Here is a 22549-nt window from a genome sequence, read left to right on the forward strand (position 1 = left end):
AAACATCCCTTCACTTTAGTTTGCCCTTAATATTTAAATGCTTTACCCTTTTTTGCTTTTACGTATTTTGCAGAAAGCGTGTTCAGCTTGGTGGGGCCATGTCACTGACTGTAAATATTATACATAATAACTTTCTGCACTGGTCTATGAGAGCATGGTGTCGCGTAATGGTATTTTATTTTGGAGAGAAGCCGGAAGTGTCGGTGTGACTCTGACTGGGCAAAAGTTGGCCAGAGAGTTTGACAAAGTTTCTGAGTAGAAGCGCCGCGTTTCCTTAACCACAAACTGTGCACATTAGCTTGAAAGTATCATTTACTCTATTCCGTGGTCTCTTCTTTCCGCATAAATGCCGAAACGTTTGTCCAAAGCTCCGGATTTCGTTGCCATCTTCGTTCATTGGTGAGTTTTTATAAATTTTATTTTACAGAATTACCGCCTCTCCTTTCGATTATTGCGGCAGCTGTACCGTTACACCCACAGGCTAACCCTGCTCGGCTGTGGTCATGTTAAATACAGGCTGAACTATCCCCACCAGTAGATGCCCCACGGTCACTTTTCAAGTGTTTTTAAATGTTTATGACACAGTCGTCAAAACAGCAGACTGTCACTAAAGCCACTTGTAATCACATCCATGTTGTTTTGAGTTTTGCTTCCTGCTTTTCAAAGCTTCCTCTGCTGATGTGACAGAAGCAGAAGGGAAACCCCGGCCATTTAATCCTGAACACGTCAGCCAGTGAAGATGATTTGAAAGAAAAGATGAAAAAGTATTTAGTTATTAGTGAGGTATATGAGTAATACCGTCTTGGTAAATCTTTACTTTCCCAAAAGCAGTGCCAGTACATGCAGTCGCCCTCAGTGTGTTTATTTTCTGTGTCTGATTCTGAAGTGTAGTTAGAGGTAACATTTAGATTGCAAAGTGTATTATTCTTGTATAGGTCTAATTATAGAGAGCTGTGTGTGTGTGTGTGTGTGTGTGTGTGTGTGTGTGTGTGTGTGAGAGAGAGAGAGAGAGGGGGGGGGGGGGTGTCAGTAAAACATTGAAGGTCTGTGGGCTGATTGCTGCATCTGCCTCTGCACTGACTGACTGAATTTTTCTGATACCAACTTTTAGGAAGTATGCCAATCTAAAACTGGATCTTAAAAAAAGAGAAGTAAACTGAATTTATGATGTGAATAAATGGAAAATAAGTTTAAAAAAAGAAATCTGAAGTCTTTCTTAATCTGGGTAAATTTGCTGACACAACATTTTGCTGACACGAGGAGGCGTTGCTGGACGATGCTTGATACCGGGATGGCTCTGAGTCGTCTATCTTCGAAGATGCTTTGGTATTTTATATTTTCACCAGCCAATCATGGCCTGTCTCAGTTTCCAGCATCAGCAGGAAACACAGCATGTTTCCAATTTCAGAGTTTATTGAAGGGAAGGGCTCGTCACAAATTAATGACACCAGCGCGTTGGATTTTTTTTCCTATTTCCATATACTCATCCTCCTCAAGCTAGGCGATGGACAGGCAGCAGATCCAGGTGAGCGACGAAGAGTGTCAAGTACCACGAGAAGAGAGCCGAAGGAGGAGGAGAAAGAAAGCCATAACCTCGTCCTGCTCCACCTCCATGGATCAGATCTCTGTCGAGTTTGTGCTGCCCACAGCTGCGCGGGGTGGAAGTGGCCCCGACACTCTGCAGCTGGACGTGGCTGGGAACTGGACTGTCGAACAGGTCCGGCTCGTTCACTCCTTTTCTTCTCAGACCCGCGTACCGTCTGCTGTAGATGTTAAAAATCCTCACTGCGCCTCGTTTGCAGGTGAAAGCCCAGGTATGGATGAAGGCAGTGACTTCGAACCTGTGCCCTGAGTTCTACCAGCGCTTCTCTCCTGACCATTGCATCCTGTTGTACCAGAAGAAGGGCAACGTTTGCGAGATCTATGACAAGCACCAGGTCTTCCAGACGCTAGACTGCATTCGCTACTGGAGAGGTACCACGACCCACTTCTACCTGCAATCAGAGTCTGAGCTGGTCTTTAGCTGTGATGTAAAAATCATGTTTTGTTAAATCATGTTAAATTGTTTTTTGTTTGTTTGTTTGTTTCAAAAGCTCTGAAGAAGGATGTGGGGCGGATTCAGCTAGTGCCCCGCCCACAGCCCTCACAGGAGTCTGTGGAGTACCAGCGCTACCTGAACTACCTGATTGGCTACGACGTAACCGACGTCAGCAACGTCCACGACGACGAGCTGGAGTTCACACGCAGGAAGCTGCTGACCCCACGACGCATAGAGCTGTCGGAACGCGACCCAAAGCTCTACTCCATGGACCCCTGGGTGACACGCAAGCCTCTGCCCGAGCACCTGCTCTCCAAGGTGTGTGTATGTGTGTGTGTGTTTATAATAGTATAACACAGTTAGCACTGTTAGCTTTAATTACTGCAGTTCAAAATGACTTATATGTATATGCAAGGTTTGACCCAGAACTCCAAGCCCTGCAGACTTAAATGAAAACCTCTGTAAAATGATGTAGATGTTTTCCTATAATTATAAAGTAGAAAAGAAAAACGGGCTAGGTTATTTAAAAAAAATGGACCAACCTTTGCTACAGCTTCTGCTTCAGTCATAATAATTCATTTTGAAACCTAAAAAAAGTATTAGCTCCACACTTCATCTGCCTGTTCTCTCTTCTTCTTGAGTTATAAAGTCTGTGCTTGCGCTGATGACTGATACAGCTTTAGTCACACATAAAAGTGTGACTTGGAGTAGTAAGTTCACTAAATAGCCACTTTCTTCACCAGCTTGAGCTTACAGGATAGACGGGGATGTCTGTTGCTACAGAAACCACCTCCTCTAGCCTTGTATACACCTATTTGCCTCCTAGTTGTATGATTGTAATGACAGGTGATTGGATCCTGGAGCGTATTACTACCAGTGTGAAACCCCAGGCTCTTCATTCAAAGTTCTTTCAAAAAAACTGACTGTGGAGTGATTTGCTTGGAGAACAGGGCAGAGAATGAGAGCAGCGAGTTTTGCCTTTGAATGAGATGAGGAAAATAGTGCATCAAGAAAACTGCAGATCAACAGGCTGAACTTGAACTTTCAACTGTTTGATGAATTTCTCAGTTTAGTCTTAATTAGAAATTATGTTCCACTAAATGACTGACCCTCCAAAAGTTGATTCTGTTCATCTGGATGTAGCGTTTTCAGTGGGAGAAACGTTTCGTCACTTATCCAAGTGACTTCTTCAGTTCCAGTTTTATAGACAGTACATTTGCATAATGACAGAAACTAGCACCACTGAAGGAACAATGGGCTGGGAGGTCAGTTCCTTCATCATGATTATGCAAATTCTCATGACCATTGATCAAAGACCACTGATCAATGGCCATGAGTACCATTCACAGAGAGTTGGGGAATGGCTGCAATCACAGCATTGTAAGATGGCGAAAGAGGAGGGTCCTAAGGGTACTTAGGCCCCCTCCTCGATTCAGAGATGGTCTTTTTCTCTTTTCACCTAAATGGCCTCCTTGACTCCAAACCAGCATTCCTTCCTGTCCAGGATGTGTACATCCTTATCATTGAAAGAGTGTCCACTGGCCTGTAGGTGTCCATAGACTGCAGAGTCCTGGCCTGACGAGGTAGCTCTTCTGTGTTGTGCTGTTCGCTTTGCCAGAGGTTGTTTGGTTTCCCCGATGTATGCCCCAATGAGATGCGGTGTTTAGAAAAAATGCGTCTCAACTGTTCCAATACTCCTGACACGTACGGGATAACTACAGGTTTTCGCTTAGTCTACCGTTGTCCTTCTCTCCTGGATCAGCTGGAGCTTTCTTTTGGCGCCTTCCCAGCTTTGACAAAAGTCCAGCTGGGATAACCACATGTACTCGGGGCCTTCCTGATGTGATGTTTTTCTTCTTCTCTGGTCACTGTGTCTGTGGGGATGGTGTTGGCTCTGTGTTGTAGCGTCCTGATGACACCCAGTTTGTGCTCCAGTGGATGATGAGAGTCAAACCTTAAATACTGATCCGTATTGTAGGTTTACGGTACACGTCAGCTTTTAGATGTCCCCCATTACTGATGGAAATCTCACAGAAGGCTAACCTGACACTTTTCATATCCTCCCTGGTGAATTTGATGTGTCGGTCCACAGAGTTAATGTGATCCATGAATTGTGGTACGTCCTGAGATTTGATTTGCACCCAGGTGTCATCCACATACCTGAACCAATGACTTGGTGGTGTTCCAGAGTAGGATAGCAAAGCCCTCTTTTCCACTTCTTCCATGTACAAATTTTCCAGGATGGGTGAAACTGGGGAACCCATGGCACACCCATGTTTCTGCCTGTAGAACTGACCCTTGTATGTCAAATAGGTGAAATGAAGGCACAGTTCCAAAAGCAAACACACTTGGTCGATGCTGAGAGTGGTCCTGTTGCTGAGGTTGGGATCATCCTGTAATCGCTTACGAACTACCTCCAACGCTTCCATGACTGGAGTTCAAGTGAAGAGAGATGTAACGTCGTACGAGACCATGGTTTCAACTGCCTCCATCGTAACATCTCTCACCTTCTCAACAAAATCCAAGGTGTTCTGGTCGTGGTGTTCAGAGCTGCTTACCAGCGGGTTGAGGATCGAAGCCAGAAACTTAAAGATGTTATTGGTGACCGAGTTGATCATACAGACAATCGGTCTTAAAGGTGCACCCTGTTTATGTATCTTTGGTAAACCATACAGACTTGGTGTAGACTCCCCTGGGTACAGCCTGTGGTATGAGGTCTGGTCAATAGCATTGTCTCGTTCTAACTGCTTCTGACAGTCTATCACCCTCTTCCTGTAGCCACTGCCTGGGTCTTGTTTCAGGGGCTCATAAGTATTTTCATCATTGAGTAGTGACAAAATTTTCTCACGATAGTCTTTCTGGTTTAGCAAAACTGTGCACCTACTCCTGTCTGCCAGAAGGATGATAATGTTGTTGTCATTGTTGTTGTGAGTGCCTTCCTCTCCTCCATGGTGATGTTGGATGCTGGGAGCTTTGCATTGCTGCGACAGGCCGAAACCTTTGTCCGTAGTTGCTCTGCTTCCACTTCTGCAATATTGTTGTTTCTGTGGCTGTGATCAGTTCCACTAGCGGGATTTGTCTTGGCGTGACAGCAAAATTCAACCCTTTAGCAAGGATGTTTTTCTCTGTTTGGGTGAGCTGTCTGCCAGACAAATTCTTCACCCACTTGTCCTCGGTGTCGCATCCTTCTGTCTTCTGGCCGTTTTTGCATAATCATGATGAAGGAACTGACCTCCCAGCCCATTGTTCCTTCAGTGGGCTGGTTTCTGTCATTATGCAAATGTACTGTTTATAAGATTGGGGAAACCTGCAGTCAGCTCAGACTGAGGAAGTCACTTGGATGAGTGACAAAACGGTTCTCCCGCTGAAAACGCTACGTCCAGATGAATAGAATCAACTTTTGGAGATTTACTTACCTGGATGATTGAGAATGCATCAAAACGTAAATGACTGACCATTTGTCAACAATTTGTTCGTCAAATGTTGGAGTAAATGTCTTAGTGTGTGTTTATTTAGACTTTCAAGTTGTTTTTTGTGTTCTGCTCCTCCTCTCAGATCAATAATGGCCACATTCTGGTGGTAATCCACATAGGGACAGCCAGCCAGACCATCAAAGTCTCCATTGATGACACACCAACACTGGTAGATGTGCAGTGATGAATTCCACTTATATCTTTACTGTTTCCTCTGCCTATTTCCTGTACAGTTTCCTGAAAGTTTGCCATCTTGTTTAGGTGTTGGCGAGCTTTTTTGCCAAGACATCAAATAAAAGAGCTTTGCTGGGCATCCCCGACAATGTGTGTGAGACTGACTTTGTGCTGCGGGTGTGTGGCAGGTAACCGTGCCATCGAGTTGGGCTTGAAAGCCGCTGATGGCTTAAACTGAGAACCAAGTTGAGAGAAACAGAGCAGCATTACTATTTTATTCGTTACATTAGAGAGTAAGCATGCCGCTGTCCCACAGGGAGGAGTACCTGTACGGAGAAAAGCCTCTGGAGAACTTTAACTGGATCCGTCAGTGCCTGAAGAATGGCGAGGAAATCCACCTGGTTCTGGAGATGCCTCCTGATCCCGATCTGGATCTGGTCCAGAAGGAAGACTGGGCCCAAGTTGATGACTGCACTGGAGTTGCAGGTAAACAGTTAAACTAAGCTGTTCAGTCATTTTCTTTCCACATGGCCAACCTTGTAACCCTAGTCTTTTGATTTTTCCCTCTCAGGCACCCATGAGCAGCTGACCATTGATGAGAAGGACCATGAACGGGTGTTCACCATCTCCATGTGGGACTGTAACAGGAAGTTCAGAGTGAAGGTGCTGGGTATTGACATCCCATCTCTCCCCAAAGTCCCGGAGTTTATTGTCTACATCGAGGCCAGCATCTTTCACGGGCAGCAGCTTTTAGCTCAGGTAATTGAGACAAAACTACACTTTTTCAAACGACAATTTAAGCCCAGCCATAAAACCAAGTTGATCCCTCTGCAGTCTCTAGATTAAATTACACTTTGTTTACCCTTTATTTTATCTTTAAATTGCATTAAACTTAAACTTAGACCACTGGCTTCCTACTGGTCTTCATCAAAGCTGAACCAAGTCATATTAACTTAACCTTTTGATCATTTTGTTGTGGCTTTGGAAGCATTTTTAGTGCATTTATCTGACAAATACTATTATGGCCTGTATTTGTATAGCACTTTATTATGAGGTTAACTTCCTTAACTGACTGTGATCCAGTTTTGGTCCATGCAGATTCTCAAGCATCCAGGTCATGTCTTGACTTACCCAAACTGGCAGCGGGAGATAGCCTCCGCTTCTGCTGAAGGTTTCTTCCTGTTGAAAGGGAGTTTTTCCTTCCCAATGTCGCCAAGTGCGTCCTCATAGGGTCTCTAACTTACAATATTAGGCACCTTCAGGTGACTGTTGTGTTTATGTGTATGCTTCTTCCAATAATTAGCATATAAACAGAGGTTAAAATGAGACTAGCCAGGTAGGGTATACCTAAGATTGGGTGCTTCAGTGCACTCTCACTACTGGTAGCATGAGCATTGCTAACGTTCACTTCCTCTGTCCTGTCTTTCATCTGTCACACTTTAATGTTTTTTTCTCACCCAGAGAAAAAAAATACAGCAACTGCATATTTAGCTAGCAGATAGTTTGTGTTACAAACTACATAAAACAGTTTTGTGTTGAATTTGAAAATACAACGGCTGCACTGAGGTACCACTGAGCTCCCCGGGTGCTGAATTGCTGCCCACTGCTTCACTGAGTGAATGAGTTAAATATAACTATACAAGCCTTTCAGTCCGTGGAAATGGAAAACTCACTTAACTGTGGACAGTGACATTGGTGTTCCAGCACTTTTCCATTCCATGGCAAGCTTGAGCCTTGGTTGTTTCTGAGCATTCAAACCAGTTTTCTACCCTCTGAGGGTGACTGTTTGGGTCTTCTTCTAGACCTTGGTAAAACGGTAAGACATCCAACTAACATGTACTTACATTAACAGTTGTTTAAACTGCTGATCCTGGAATCTGCAGTTTAAACATAATGGCCCATTATGCTTCCTGAACAGCTTTGGCAGAGCTCTGACCTCAGCCTCTTCAAAATTAAATGGTAAATGGCCTGTATTTATATAGCGCTTTACTAGTCCCTAAGGACCCCAAAGCGCTTTACATATCCAGTCATCCACCCATTCACGGCAAGCTACATTGTAGCCACAGCCACCCTGGGGCGCACTGACAGAGGCGAGGCTGCCGGACACTGGCGCCACCGGGCCCTCTGACCACCACCAGTAGGCAACGGGTGAAGTGTCTTGCCCAAGGACACAACGACCGAGACTGTCCAAGCCGGGGCTCGAACCGGCAACCTTCCAATTACAAGGCGAACTCCCAACTCTTGAGCCACGATCGCCCGTGGATTATGCTTAAATGCTGGGTCTGTGCCAGGAAACCAACCAATTTAAATGAACTACCAATTCTGCCAAGAAGAATAGGCAAATATACAGCGAGATTTATTGTTGGCTACTAATAGCACCTGGTTCAGGTGCAACTTGCTAAGGGACATTTAACCCAATATTAGTGGCAGCAGCATGTATATTTTAGACCCTTTATGTATACTTAAATAGTGGATTAAAAAATATCTAAAGGAATTTCAAATTTGTGCACTCACTTCTTGTTTTTGAACTAAAGATGTATGCCACCTTAGAAAAAGAACAGTTCAAAGAAAGCATTGGAAGCTCCAAATTACCCTCACATTCATGCCCATGATGACTTCTGCCCACAAATGTATAAGCAGCATGAAAATATATGAAATAGATGGGTTTGAAAAAGGCTGGAGGGTGATAAAAGCAGTGTTTTATTTATTTATTTTTTTTTACATTTTTAAGGAGAGAACCACCTCTAAAACCTTCAGTGAAGAAGTGCTGTGGAACTGCTGGCTGGAGTTTAACATTAAGATCAAGGATCTGCCTAAGGGGGCATGCCTTAACCTCCAGGTAATCTGAGAAATTTCTTTCTGGTGCTGTTATCATTCTCTGTTTGTTGGTAGAATAAATAATCATTAAGCTGTAACTATTGTACTTTTGTTACATAATGGTTCTACGTTTCCCACCCAGGTGATCTGTGGGAAGCAACCCCAGATCCCAAATTCCAAAGGAAGCTCTTATCAAGAGAGTACAGCGGGAAGCAGCTGTCTTGATGGTAAAGTCCTCTCCCTTTCTGTTCTTTCGCATGTTGAAAATCTACAGAGCAATGCTTTATTCTGTGTGTTCACCCGGCTTTCAGGAAAGACCAAGAGTCGTCTCCTGTACTACGTGAACCTGCTCCTGATCGATCACCGCTCCTTGCTCCGCCAGGGGGAGTTTATCCTCCACATGTGGAAAATGCCAGAAAAGAGCGAGGAAAGCAGCAGTAGCATCAACGCGGACAAGCTCACCTCAGCCACGAACCCAGACAAGGCCTCTTCCATGGCCATTGCCATTTTGCTGGACAAATACTGCTACCCTGTGGTACTACCCAAGAGCCGGGATGTGGGCCGGGACTGGGCTGTTGGGGGTGAGGACGCAGAGGGAGGGGAGCGGGGTCAGAGAGAGATGCCAAACCACTTGAAAAAGCAGTTTGAGGCCATTGTAGGTACCGATCCCCTACATCCCCTCAGCCCTGAGGACAAAGAGCTGCTGTGGCACTTTAGACACGAATGTATGCGTGACCCCAGGTACTGATTTATTTCTTTATTTGTCCTTTTAAATTAAAACGACAATAAAGTAATGTTTTGCCCCAAAGTACTGAAAATATAATTTTATAACAAATGCCTTGCCCTTAGAGCCTACCCAAAGCTGCTGGGCTCAGTCAGATGGGGGAAACAGGAAGATGTTTTGGCGACGCATCGACTGCTGGAGCGCAGCAGCGCATGGGACACCAGGTACAAGAGCGTTTCAAACTGCCACTGTACTGTGTTTAGGATCAATGTCGTATCACCTTTCACCATAACATTGCTTTGCAGTGGTCTGGATGTTGGCCTGGCCATGCAGCTGCTTGACTGCCACTACTCAGATGCACAGGTTCGCTCAATGGCTGTCAGGAAGCTGGAGACGCTGGAGGATGATGATGTGCTCCGATATCTTCTCCAGCTTGTACAGGTACACCCTGTCTTTTTTCCTTTTATTTTAATATAAATAATATTTGGTTAATCTGAGTAAGAACCACTTCAGTCACAGAATTAGCCATCAGCTCTTTTCTAGGACCTTCCTACCTTTCTATACATGTGCATTCAGAGCTAAAGATGGAGGGAGGGTGTAAGGTCTCAGCACAGAGGAATCTGTGCCATGAAGCATCAGGGCACTCCTGAAGCCAAAAATGGGTCCAGTTTGACACTAGTGAGGTGTACCTAATAAAGTGGCGCCCTATGTGAGAGTCTCCAATTGTAATCGAAGAAGGCTGTAAAAGTATCTGCTGAGTCATCGACTGACGTGGGCCAGCATTAAAATCAGCTGTTATCTGCCGCTAACATTTGCATACCTAACATGTACTCGCTGTACTTGCACAGAACTTTTCTTTCCTCCATCTACAACCAGGAAACAGATGGTACATTTTGTATCCTGCTGTATTCTTTTGGCAGCTGAAACCACATTTGCTTACAAAACAATCAATCTAATGCATTTTTTAAAATGTTGCTGAATGCTAAAGTTGATCTTTTACAGTTTCTGTGTTGATGTGTCGATAATGTGAGACTGTTTGCACTTTAGAGTTGGACATTCGTTTCCTGTGTCAGATTCAGGCTCTGGTATCTATGTGACGCTGGTTAGCATAGCCTAGCGCAGACATGCTACACTTTAATCCTGCGCTGGCAGTTTGTTTGGTGAACAAAAACACACACTGCCTGCTTTACATTGCTGCTGCCAAGTTTTGTGTTGTTGTGAGTTTATGATGCGGTGCTGATGAGCACACACTCTGCTGCTGTTACAGTTGTTTATTGTTGATTTCAAATGTGTAACCACTAACATTTGACTGGTCGGATAAATATTAGCTCGAGAGGACCAAGCCTCTTTTGCATTTACACTCTCACTCTGTCTGATTCACTGTTTCATGCTGTGAGTTTAGTTGACTCTGCAGTCAGCTTTGCATGAGCGATACTGTATCAGTCGTCAGCCGTGGCCAACAAAAGAGCCTTTTAGGAGAAAGACATCTTCCTAAATGCAGTTATGACATCTCACTGATCTGTGGAATATATTATACCATCAAAATTCTCCAGAACATGCATGTGTCAAAGTCTTTGTAGGGTGAACGTGAAAGAATACACATTACATACACTGTTTCCATGATGCTTCACAATATGCTAAAAAAAAGGGATTCAGTCCTTTTTAAACCACTCGCTGCCTCTTTTTCTAAACATTTAAATAGCAGTTATGTTGGAGCACAGTTACTTCTGTGTTTTCATTGCACTTGCTTTACTGCCAGTCCATGCTGCTTCCCAACACACTGTAGCCTCTGTTAAAAGGCAGTTCTTCTGGTATAAATGTGTGCACACAGCCTGCTAACTTCACCTGGCAGATGATCAAATCAAATCAAAATTTATTTATATAGCACATATTAAAACAACAGTGTTGACCATAGTGCTTCACAGTCAGTAAAAGCATGAGACAATTAAAACAAACAATAAAACAGGACAACAAAAAATAGGTAACAACACAACAGCCAACTAGTTAGAATCAAAAGCCAAAGTAAAAAGATAAGTTTTAAGACGTCTAGGTGCCACGGTTACAAAGGCCCGGTCACCTCTCGACTTCATTCGAGACCTAGGTTGTGCTAGGAGCCTGTGATTGGATGATCTAAGTGCTCTGTTGGGATTGTATAAGTGGAGTAGTTCAGAAAGATAGCTGGGCGCTAAATTATTCAGAATTTTAAAAGTGAATAAAAGAATTTTAAAATCTATGCGATATTTAACAGGGAGCCAATGTAATTTGGCTAAAATTATGCGTTCATATATTCTCGTACCTGTTAAAAGACGCGCCGGTAACTGAAGCCGGTAAAGAGAAGAGTGTTGGAGGCCCGAGTAGAGGGAGTTACAGTAGTCCAATCTGGATGTGATAAATGCGTGGATAAGCTTTTCAAGGTCCTTTAAAGGAAGGAACGGCTTTGCTTTGGATATCTGACGCAACTGGCAAAAGCTGTTTTTTACCACAGTGGAGACGTGTTTCTCAAGTTTAAAAGAGCCATCCAGGAACACTCCAAGGTTTCTTACAGCGAGCGAGAGATGCTAGCGAGAGGGCCAAGGGCATCAGCTAACTGGTCTAGCGGAGTGTGACTACCAAAGACTACCAAAGATTTCGGTCTTATTCTCGTTCAATGTAAGAAAATTATGTGATAACCAAATTTTAACTTCATGCAAACAGTTGAACAGAGGTTGCAAAGAAGCGGACACGTCGGATTTCAAAGGTGAATAAATCTGGATATCGTCAGCATAACAGTGAAAGGAGATGTTGTATTTTCTAAAAATTAATCCCAACGGCAACATGTACAAAGAGAAGAGAGCGTGATGTTGTTAGAAAGCCCACCACCACGTGCTTTGGAGTAGGAAGAATGTTTCATTTTCCTTTTTGTGCATTGCACAACACCAGAGGTCACACAGGCTTGTTGTAGACACACATTGTGCTATCATCAGAAATCATGTTAGCTGCTTTGTTTATGTGTTTGTGTGTCCTGCAGGCAGTCAAGTTTGAGCCCTACCATGACAGCGCTCTAGTCAGGTTCCTGCTGAAGAGAGCTCTGAGGGTAAGCAGACATGTGTCTGCCTGTGTTATGTCATTTCAGCTCTGTGTGTGTGTGTGTGTGTTTTACTAGCACAATAACTGCAGTCAAAAAAATGTCAAGTTAAACAACACCTTTTGTTTTTCTTTTGCAGAGTAAGCGTATCGGTCATTTTCTCTTCTGGTTCCTGCGGAGTGAAATCGCTCAGTCCAAGCACTACCAGCAGAGGTACGCTGTCCTCCTGGAGGCCTACCTCAGAGGCTGTGGTGAAAATATGCTGCAGGACTTCCGGAAGCAGGTGACACGCCCTATTTATAGATGTTTCCACAATTGTATAGTACTGTGAAAATGTGATACGCATGGTCTGAAGGGCAGGCTGTGAAGACGCCATTCTTAAAGAAGGGAAAATTAGGGGCAACCATCAATAACTTTGACAGCAAATTTAAATGTAGTTTTAGTCATAATTAGAGTAGACTTAACACGGTTTTCAAAGCTTTTTAATTTTCCTTGATGTCACATGTGAAATGTTTCCATATGTCTGCTCATCTCTTCCTCCCAAGCGTTGAGATTTTGTGACGTTTTCATGAGACACAGTGTGAACCAGCTGTACTGATCCTGGGGGCACATCAAATGAGCATGTCTAACCTCACTGCACGTGGTGATTACTTCTGATTGGATCACTTCCAAACTTGTCCCGCCTTTCTAGACAACTTAATAGTTCTGATTGGAATTTTCCGTTCAGAATTATTTCATCTCGTTTTTATTCGCTGGTTTCTGTCCTCGTGCATTCACTTTTATTTAGATATCATTTTTCTTTTCATCAGAGGAAAAGAAGTCATTGATGAAAATTGTGACAAAAAATTGTTGGTCAGCAAAATCAACACTGGTGGCAGCATGTCTTACAGAGTCCAAATTTGGGATAATCTTTACAGAGAATGGAACAAAAAGCAGCTGACCAAAGAAGAGCTTTGCCGAAGACTTCTTAATGAAATGACGAGAAAGCTGCCTAGAAAGGTTCAGGCTGTGTTGAAGAAGAAGGTGTTTGGGGGGTTGGGTTTGAACACATCTTTGACAGAAAGTCCTGATGCTTGCAGGTGGATATGACAGAGGCTCTGCAGAAAGTCACCCGTGAGATCAAGACCATGTCTGCAGACAAGTATGATGTTACGCCACAAGGTGAGGAGCAGAAACAGAAGCACTGATATGAGCCTATATCGTGTAGCATGAACGTGCATTATTTGCTTATTTTTTTTAAAGTAATTTAGTGGTACTCCTTTGTGGATGCCCCTGTCACCTCACAGTAAGAGAGCTGGTAGTTCAAACCTGCCGGCCTTTCTGTGTGGAGTTTGCACGTGCTCAGAGCACTCTGGTTTCCCCCTACAGTCCAAAGACATGCCTGTTAGGTTAACTGGCGACAGTAAACTGCGTTTAGGCGTGAAGAGATCGGGCACTAAGAGAAATCAGTCTGTAATCCTACAAAAAAAATCTGTGAAAAGAAAATGTTTTATTGTTCTTCTGCTTCTTTTATCTGGAAATGTGCAACCTAATCCCGGTCCAGACTGCAAATGCTTAAGTACTCCTTGTGATTTCAAAACTCGAACAGGTCTTGGTATCACTCATTTAAATGTCAGAAGTCTTCTTCCCAAACTTGAGTTTGTGAAATTTTGGATGAAAGAGTTAGATACTGATATTCTTATATTATCAGAAACCTGGCTTACTAAATCAATTACTGACAAAGACATTGCAATCACGGGCTATAATCTTTTCCGTTGCGACCGCCCCAGAAAGGGTGGCGGTGTTGCAATTTATGTAAAAAGCAAATTCCATGTTACTGTCGATTCATCGGTATCTGTTTGTAAGCAGTTTGAACTTCTTGCCCTCAAACTCCAACTTTTCAAGGGCTATATTTTATTACCATTGTGGGCTGTTATAGACCCCCCTCAGCTAGTAGTGAGGCTTTAGTTTCACTTAGTAAAAAATCTACTTTAAATTTTAATGAAATTGTGCTGGCCGGAGATTTCAACTGGGACTGGTTGTCCTCTGCCTCAGACAGTTTTAAATCCATGTGTGATTCATATAATCTCACACAACTAATTTACAGCACAACTTGTCCAAATCTTAAATGCCCAGAAAAGTCATCACTTATTGATTTATTTTTAACTAATATGCCGTATAAATATTCTCACACTGGGGTTTTCGCAAATGATATCAGTGACCACTGTGTGGTAGCTGTAGTCAGGCAATCGAAGCTCCCAAAATCAAGGCCACAGATAGCTTTTAAACGAGATTTTAAGCATTTCTGTGAGCAAGCTTTCTTTCATGATTTATGGGACTATAACTGGAGTAGAATTTACCTGATAACTGATCTTGAGCTGGCATGGAATTATTTTTATGATACTTTTATCAAAATTATAAATAAACATGCCCCTATCCGCAAATTTAGAGTAAAATGCAGAAACAACCCTTGGTTTTCTCTTCAGCTCTCTAGTCTACTCAAAAAAAGGGATGCTGCCTGGGCTAAGGCCAGAAAAACTAAATCCGAAGCGGATTGGCTGATTTTTAGACAGCTCAGAAACCGTTCAACTTCCTTAATTTAAAAGGCCAAATCAGAATTCTATCTTTCAAAAACTACTAAACATCTGAACGATCCTAAGAAATTCTGGAAAATAATAAAATCTTCTTATGGAGACATAACTACAAATGAGATGCCAACTTTTGTTGTAAAAGACTCCTGCACTTTAACAGAGAAATGCGACATTCTAAACTGCTTTAATGAGCATATTGTTTCTTCAGGATCTCTATTTGAATCTTTATATCCAGATTTAAAACAGCTTAATCAACAGGAGGCTCTCTCTGCAACCGCTCAAACTGAATCTTTGGTCCAACCCTTCAGTTTTTCTCCACTAAATGTTTTTGAGGTCCACAGGGCTTTAAATCTGTTGGATCTAAATAAATCTGCAGGACCAGATCAACTTGATCCCTATTTTCTTAAGTTGGCTGCAGATTTTATAGCAGAACCAATAACTTACATTTTTAATCTTAGCCTCTCGAACAGTGAGATCCCTGTAATATGGAAATCTGCCTATGTTCTCCCTTTGCTGAAAGGAGGTGATCCTTCAGATGTTAATAATTACAGGCCCATATCTAAATTGTGTGTTCTAGCAAAAGTTCTAGAAAAGTTCATTAGTGAACAACTGAAAGACTTTTTGGACAAAAATTCAGTTCTTTCCCAACATCAGTCAGGATTCAGAAAACAACACAGCACAATAACTGCTGCTATTAAAGTGGTTAATGACATTGTTGATTCAATGGACTGCAAAAAATACTGTGCTGCTCTTTTTCTTGATTTGTCAAAGGCTTTTGATACAGTTTACCATGCTATTTTATTAAATAGTCTAAACAATATTGGTCTATCTGTAAATGCTGTAAGTTGGTTTTCAAATTACTTGTCAGCAAGAAAACAGTGTGTCCGTGCTGCTGGGTCTTCTTCCTCTTTTCTCCCAGTATCCAAAGGAGTTCCACAGGGTTCCATATTAGGACCATTGCTATTTTCTCTTTACATAAACAACCTTTGTGATAATTTGTCAAACGCAGCATTTCATCTTTATGCAGATGATACAATCATTTATTGTTCATCCCCTTCAGTAGCACAAACTCTGCAATTTCTGCAGTCTGCCTTTGATGTCGTTCAGTCCCATTTAACTCAACTTAAGTTGGTGTTAAATCCAGAGAAATCCAAGTTCATGTTATTCTCAAATGGCAAAGAGTTGTTAGCTACGTCTCCTAAGATTAAAACAATTCAAGGATCTGAAATTGAAATGGTCACATCTTACAAGTATCTAGGGATCATTATAGATCAGAATTTGTCATTTAAGACTCACATTCAAAGGCTTGTGTCGAAGTTAAAATTAAAACTAGGTTACTTTTTAGAAACCAATCCTGTTTCTCCCTCCAAGTGAGAAAACATTTGATTCGTGCAACCTTTTTACCTTTATTGGATTATGGTGACCTGCTTTTTATGAATGCACCTGCCCACTACCTAAAGAGGTTGGATACTGTGGACCATTGTGCTTTACGTTTTATTACTGGCTATGGAAATCGTGTACATCATTGTTCTTTGTATGCTGCTGCTAAATGTCCATCTTTGCATATTCGCAGACTCTCCCATTGGTTGATTTTTATCTATAAATCTCTCCTTGGGCTGGTTCCATCTTATTTATGTGTTTATATGTGTAAAAACCACAACCAATACAACCTTCGTTCGAACAAAATCATACAATTGATTGTCCCAAAAATCAGAACAGAATTGGGGAAAAGGGCTTTTAAATACGCTGCCCCTGCTTCCTGGAATAATCTGCAGAAGGAACTGAAGTTATCAGAATTGGTTACCTTGGGAGAGTTTAAGTCTGTCTTAAAGGAACGAGAGAACAGCTCTTTTACTCAGTGTGATTATTTTTAATGTACTCTTAATTTGATCTGTTATTGTATATTTTACACATGTTTGTATGGGATATTGTATTTGTTTTAAATGTTAGATACCTATGTGGTATGTGACTTTTGTTGCTATGATGCCAGGTCTCTCTTGGAAATGAGATTTTTAATCTCAATGAGATTTTTTACCTGGATAAATAAAGGATTAATAATAATAAAAAATGGTTGTCTCTCTGTGTTAGCCCAGGGTGTAAGCTCAGTTTTTGTCTTATGACAGCTGGAATAGGCTCCAGTGCCCTTGCAAACCCCAAAGTGGATATGTGGAAGAAGATGGATAGATGGTTTCAGTTTTAAATACAAACCCTCCAAGGCTTTGGTCCTGCTTATACAGTGAACCTGCTGACTTTTTCTTCCACACTGGTTTTATTTATTCTGTTATCAACAGAATATCACACTTTTGAGGTTTGCACCCCAAACCTTTGCTTTAAATGTCTACGGTTACCTTTCTTTGCTAAACATTCTTCACTAGTTTATTCTGGGTTGTACTTTCTGTGGTTAACACCAGCATTTGTATCTAAGCATGTGTAAAGCATGTCTGTTGTATGAATACATGGTTGCATGTATGTACTGTATGGTCAGATGTGTATTTATTTTTTATTTTTTGATGTGTCGATATTACTCTGACTATTCTAAACCTTCTAATTTGCACTAAGACTTGAAAAGACGTGTAAAGAAAGAAGTGTGTGTTTTTCAGTGGTGTTTCAGTTGCGTCAGAAGTTGGAGAATCTGCAGTCCTCTGGTCTGCCAGAGAGCTTCAGAGTTCCTTATGATCCAGGACTAAGAGCTGGAGCCCTGCTGGTGAGGAGCAAACACATCAACACGACCCTGCAATAAACACTGAAATTAGAACAACTTTCAGCTCTCATGAGTGCTTATTTCTGGGCAGAGACGTCAGAATTGTATCTATAAATGACTGAATTTTTGATGAAAACAATTTATCTTTATGTAGATTGAGCAGTGCAAAGTGATGGCGTCTAAGAAGAAGCCGCTGTGGCTGCAGTTCAAACGGGCCGACTCCACCACTCTCTCCAAAGACCCCATAGGCATCATCTTCAAAGACGGTGATGATCTCAGACAGGATATGCTCATCCTGCAGGTGTGTAGCAGCTCAGCCTTAGACAGGACTGAGAGAGTTATGAGAAGAAAAGTTCTGTAGCACTCCATCTGTCTTCTTTGCAGATTCTGCTGATCATGGAGTCGATCTGGGAGACTGAATCGCTGGATCTCTGTCTTTTACCGTACGGCTGCATCTCCACTGGAAATAAGATAGGTCGGTTATTCCCTGCAGAGATACAGAAAACATATTAGATCCTGTGTCCCTCATTTATAACAACCAAGGCTGATCATGTGAGCCTGACAAATCCAAAATAGCGTGTCATCGCTGTCTTTATTGCATCACTGTAGGCATGATTGAGATTGTTAAGGACGCCACCACCATCGCCAACATCCAGCAGAGTGTTGTGGGAAGCACCGGCGCATTTAAAGATGAAATCCTCTACCAGTGGCTCCGGGACAAGTGTGTCAGTGAGGACAAGGTACGTACTGTATCACTGACAGCTTATGATGGTTTTACGCTTGAGCGGGGGTAGCACGAAGACAGTCTGCGGGCAGTCGTGGACAGCCTGACTACCTACAGAGAGTGTTTGTTGTCAGATGGGGTCAGTGTCAAAAATATGCAGTACAACCGGTCTGCGGGCTGCACTTGTTTGTCCTGTGGTCAATCAGCTGCGGTGAAGAGCGAAGTCCTAACATGCAAAGAGCTGAAGGTAAACCAAGTGCTAAACAATGAAGTTTCCACTGCTGTCACTGTGTTTTTCATGCTGTATTTTCCATCTTTGATGATTTTTCATGCTGCTCGCGTTCCTGGTCATCACTGCTCAGTGATGTGCAGCTGGGATTTTTTTTTTTTAAACAATTTATTGCTTAAAAAATCACACGGATGATGTAGAAGTCTCAAATAAAACAAATGGCATTACAAAGCTGTCATCTAGTTTTTTTAAATCCATTGGTGGACTTTTTTTATGCCCTACTTCCATTTTCGCAAAGCAATCCAGCTGACCGGATTGAAGTCTTTGTCAGGCTGATTCTGGTCCCTGTCCCCCATATTTGATACCTCCGCTCCAATTCATCATTATACTTGATTACATGTCGCTGATCAGCAAAGCTTTAGTTACAAGCCTTGCACGCAATGCATGCATTAAGTAACTGTGTTGATAAGACCAGTTTTGCAGACTTTATTAGATCAGAGGAAATGACACTTTGAAGAGAGGAAGAGAGAGGAAGGAAGCAACCGTCAGAGTTTTTCCTGTCGCTATGGCACCCACGTGCGCTACTTTTAGCACAGACACCTGCACTCCCACAGTCTGCGCTTTTTCCTCTGCGTGGTTTTTTTAAACCGAGTTATGTTTCCAGTAACTACAAGGTCAAAGTTTCTTAAAGGGGACCTGTTACTCCTTTTGTCACTTTTGGCATTAACTCTGTTACAATAATTGATTCTCATATTAAATATGGCCAGAGTTTCAAATAAAGGGGTCAATATAACGTAAGTACAAGTCTTCCCAAATCGAATCTTCCCTAATCTAGCTCAGTTAGCATTGACTTCTTCTGCTTCTTGGGTGCTTTTGTTTATCAGCAGTGACTCACACACATACCATCAATTTAACCTGCCACCGTATAATTATGGCTGTTCTCTTTCCAAAACAGTATTGTTGTGTGTGTGAGTGAGTGTGCTCACTTGGCTTTTAATAGTGCAGCGTCTGTTGGGCGAGAGTGTAACTGAGGTTATTTGTTAAAGCTACAATTTACAGATGTGTCCAAAATGCATCACATGCAAGCAGTCAGAAAGCTACACTTCTGAAGCAAGGACTGATGCGAAGATACACTCACTGTGTGTGTGTGTGTGTGTGTGTGTGTGTGTGTGTGTGTGTGTGTGTGTGTGTGTGAGTGTGTGTGTGTTTGTGCCTCTGCATGTTCCCAGTGGGCAGATTCTGTGTTGGAGCTTTCATAACAACTGCTCATGCAAACTAGAGACTGTGCGACGCAAGTCATTTGTTCAAGAAAACTGAAGATGAAAATTAATAAATTTGACACAGAATTTAGAAAACATAGTGTGTAATAGTCTATCTTTGATACACTTTTAGGCTGTAAGAGTGATGGTGTTTCATTTTTTCCACACCCCTTTCAAAGACCTCTTTGAGATTTAAGACTTGGTTTAAAGGGTTAAGATAAAGTTAGGCTTAGGTCAGTGTAAGGGCTTTAGCCATTGCATTAGTCGTGATGATTAAACTTGGGTCTTCATGAGGAGCTGAATGTCCTTGTGCATGTTTTTAACAGCTACACTATTAGTGTGAAGCTCACTTATCAAAGCTGGATGGGTTACAGCCCGGATGTTGTCGTACACAAGTACATGATTAAAAACTCTGTTGTCTGTGTTGTAGTTCCAGCAGGCTGTGGAGAGGTTCCTGTACTCCTGTGGTGGATACTGTGTGGCTACATACGTCCTGGGTATTGGGGATCGCCATAACGACAACATCATGATCACTGAATCTGGTAATCTTACATCTGCGTTTTCACGTCACTGTCAGACAAAATACAGATTAAATAATTACAAAAATGGGATATTTTTAGAAAGAAATTAAACTCGAGTGGCACCACACTAACAGACCTCCTTTGTGTTTCTGCAGGGAATCTCTTCCACATCGACTTTGGTCACATCCTGGGGAATTACAAGAGTTTCATGGGAATCAGTAAGGAGTGGGTTCCCTTTGTGCTCACACCAGACTTCCTGTATGTTATGGGAACTTCGGGAAAGAAAAGTAGCCCCCACTTCCAGAAGTTCCAGGTGCTTTTTTTCATGTCAATACAATATAGATGCAGGAACACACACGTCCCATTCTTAAATTCATGCAGATTCATGCAAACACCAGTTAGTCACATTTGTCTATATGAACATCCTCTGTGTTTCAGGACGTGTGCGTGAAGGCTTACCTCGCCCTTCGGCATCACACCAACCTGCTCATCATTCTTTTCTCCATGATGCTTATGACTGGTACAATCTCCTCCTGATACCACAACACCCAGTTATTAAAACAATAATAATAGTGTCATTTTCACAGGTTGGTCCAGTTGTACCCAATTTGAGTATGACTGGCTCACCGGTGACAAGTAGTTTTAAACAGATTTTCAATCTTTTTAGATATTGATACCAAAGTGAAGTGAAACTAAGACATGCTCATGCTTTGACACTTATTTTTGGTTCATTAACAGGGATGCCTCAGCTGACTAGTAAGGAGGACATTGAGTACATCCGCGAGGCCCTGACTGTTGGCCGCAGTGAAGATGAGGCACAGCGCCACCTGCTGGACCAGATAGAGATCTGCAGGGAGAAAGGCTGGATGGTTCAGATTAACTGGTTTGTTCATCTGGTCCTGGGAATCAAGCAGGGTGTGGAGAAACGGTCCACTTAGGACTTACTAAGATGTATTCCATGAAAAAAAAAAAAAGTCAATGACTGAAGAGTCATTGACTTTAAAATCTGAAGACAATCTAGAAGGATTTAAAATGTTTGCACACAATGTATTTTTGAAAGTGGTGTTTTAGGCATCTAGAGACTGGTCGGTGACCATTAGACAGCCACTGGTCACGAGGGAAAACCGTGTTCTCAACAAGTTTTTGAGAGTGGTTTAAAGAGATATACGGTTCTGCAACAAAAACCTCTTTCTGGTTGCTTTTTCAAGGAAGATGTTAACTTGTCTGCAAACACTTGAAAACTGCTCACCCAGCTGTAGTGAAACTGTTAAAAGTGCAACACAAACCAGAAACGGAACACATTTGCCCTCAAAGTAAAAGTTGGGCCTTTTGAAATGTGTTGGTTCCAGTGGTAAGGCAGAACTTTTACTTTGAAGGTGAACCTTCTCTGTTTCCTGTTTGTGGTGCGCTTTTTCAAGTCAAGGCTGCTTGCAAACAAATTGCTGTCTTCCATGCAAGCTATGGGAGACTGTGGCAATCTAATAGTGACCAAAACAATCACAAGGACGATTTGTGGTGCAGCGCTGATGTCACCTGGCAACCTTCCCCAACTTCCAGGAACCACTTGCCAAGTGGTTGCCAAATACACAGTTTTGCCTAGCAACTAGAGGTTGCCGGGGGAGATGGCCTGATCAGTCTCTAGGCCTGTGTGAATGAGCTGAGACCATCTGAAATGAGATATTTCGCTAAATAATGGGATGTCACTGTCTATAAAACGTCACTAACTTAAATTTTATCTGCTGAGCCATTCCTGCAAAGCTTTGCGCTAAAGGTTATATGCTATGATTCAGACCAAGGGGAGAGATAAACCAAATACAGGTATGACTGTTTTCACTGCACAATGGACCATGTCAAACATCAAATGTGTCATTTTTAGATGCAAAATAGGAGTGACCTAAGACTTAAAAGCACTGAATCTGTCTGCTTTAGTGACACCACTTAATGCAGTAGTTAAAAAGAAAGCTTTTAAAACAGAAGCAAACAGTAAAAAACGGATCTTTGCAATGTTTACGTTCATCCTTAAAAAATGTTTTAAATGTGGTCAGAGTATTTTAGTAGTGTTTCAGTGTCCAGGTAATTAAATGTTTAATATATATATTTGACTAGTATGCAAGAGTTTATTGAAATGGTTAGATTCTCCTTTTCAGAGATTGCAAATAATATAACACATCCAACTTTGTGCTTGATGAGAGGCTTATTATTTATACGTGAAAGTGGTTTTTATTTGCGCTGCCCATTAAGGAAAAACTGTTCGA

The 22549-nt window shown here is 42.1% G+C and overlaps 1 protein-coding gene across 1 annotated transcript; it reads left to right on the top strand.

Annotated features, from left to right (window-relative positions):
* Positions 1 to 231: 231 nt before the first annotated feature.
* pik3cg (phosphatidylinositol-4,5-bisphosphate 3-kinase, catalytic subunit gamma) lies at positions 232 to 21268 on the top strand. The gene is made up of 24 exons (XM_026147351.1): positions 232 to 399; positions 1498 to 1717; positions 1803 to 1974; positions 2094 to 2356; positions 5594 to 5680; positions 5773 to 5873; positions 6002 to 6171; positions 6257 to 6444; positions 8417 to 8524; positions 8645 to 8729; positions 8814 to 9243; positions 9352 to 9450; positions 9532 to 9667; positions 12234 to 12299; positions 12430 to 12573; positions 13370 to 13451; positions 17461 to 17564; positions 17716 to 17862; positions 17946 to 18036; positions 18171 to 18301; positions 20204 to 20315; positions 20450 to 20607; positions 20733 to 20814; positions 21033 to 21268. The coding sequence occupies exons 2-24, from the start codon at positions 1505 to 1507 to the stop codon at positions 21230 to 21232; spliced, it is 3369 nt and encodes a 1122-aa protein (XP_026003136.1). The 5' UTR covers positions 232 to 399; positions 1498 to 1504; the 3' UTR covers positions 21233 to 21268.
* Positions 21269 to 22549: the final 1281 nt, after the last annotated feature.

This window comes from Astatotilapia calliptera, chromosome 17 (assembly GCF_900246225.1).
Source record: "Astatotilapia calliptera chromosome 17, fAstCal1.2, whole genome shotgun sequence".
NCBI lineage: Eukaryota > Metazoa > Chordata > Actinopteri > Cichliformes > Cichlidae > Astatotilapia > Astatotilapia calliptera.

Bases quoted from the DNA above. Each gene is read 5' to 3' on its own strand.
- pik3cg (XM_026147351.1), top strand. From the start codon at position 1,505: ATGGACAGGCAGCAGATCCAGGTGAGCGACGAAGAGTGTCAAGTACCA. The intron at 6,172-6,256 runs GTAAACAGTTAA...TTTCCCTCTCAG, and splicing joins TGACTGCACTGGAGTTGCAG to GCACCCATGAGCAGCTGACC. The intron at 9,668-12,233 runs GTACACCCTGTC...TGTGTCCTGCAG, and splicing joins ATCTTCTCCAGCTTGTACAG to GCAGTCAAGTTTGAGCCCTA.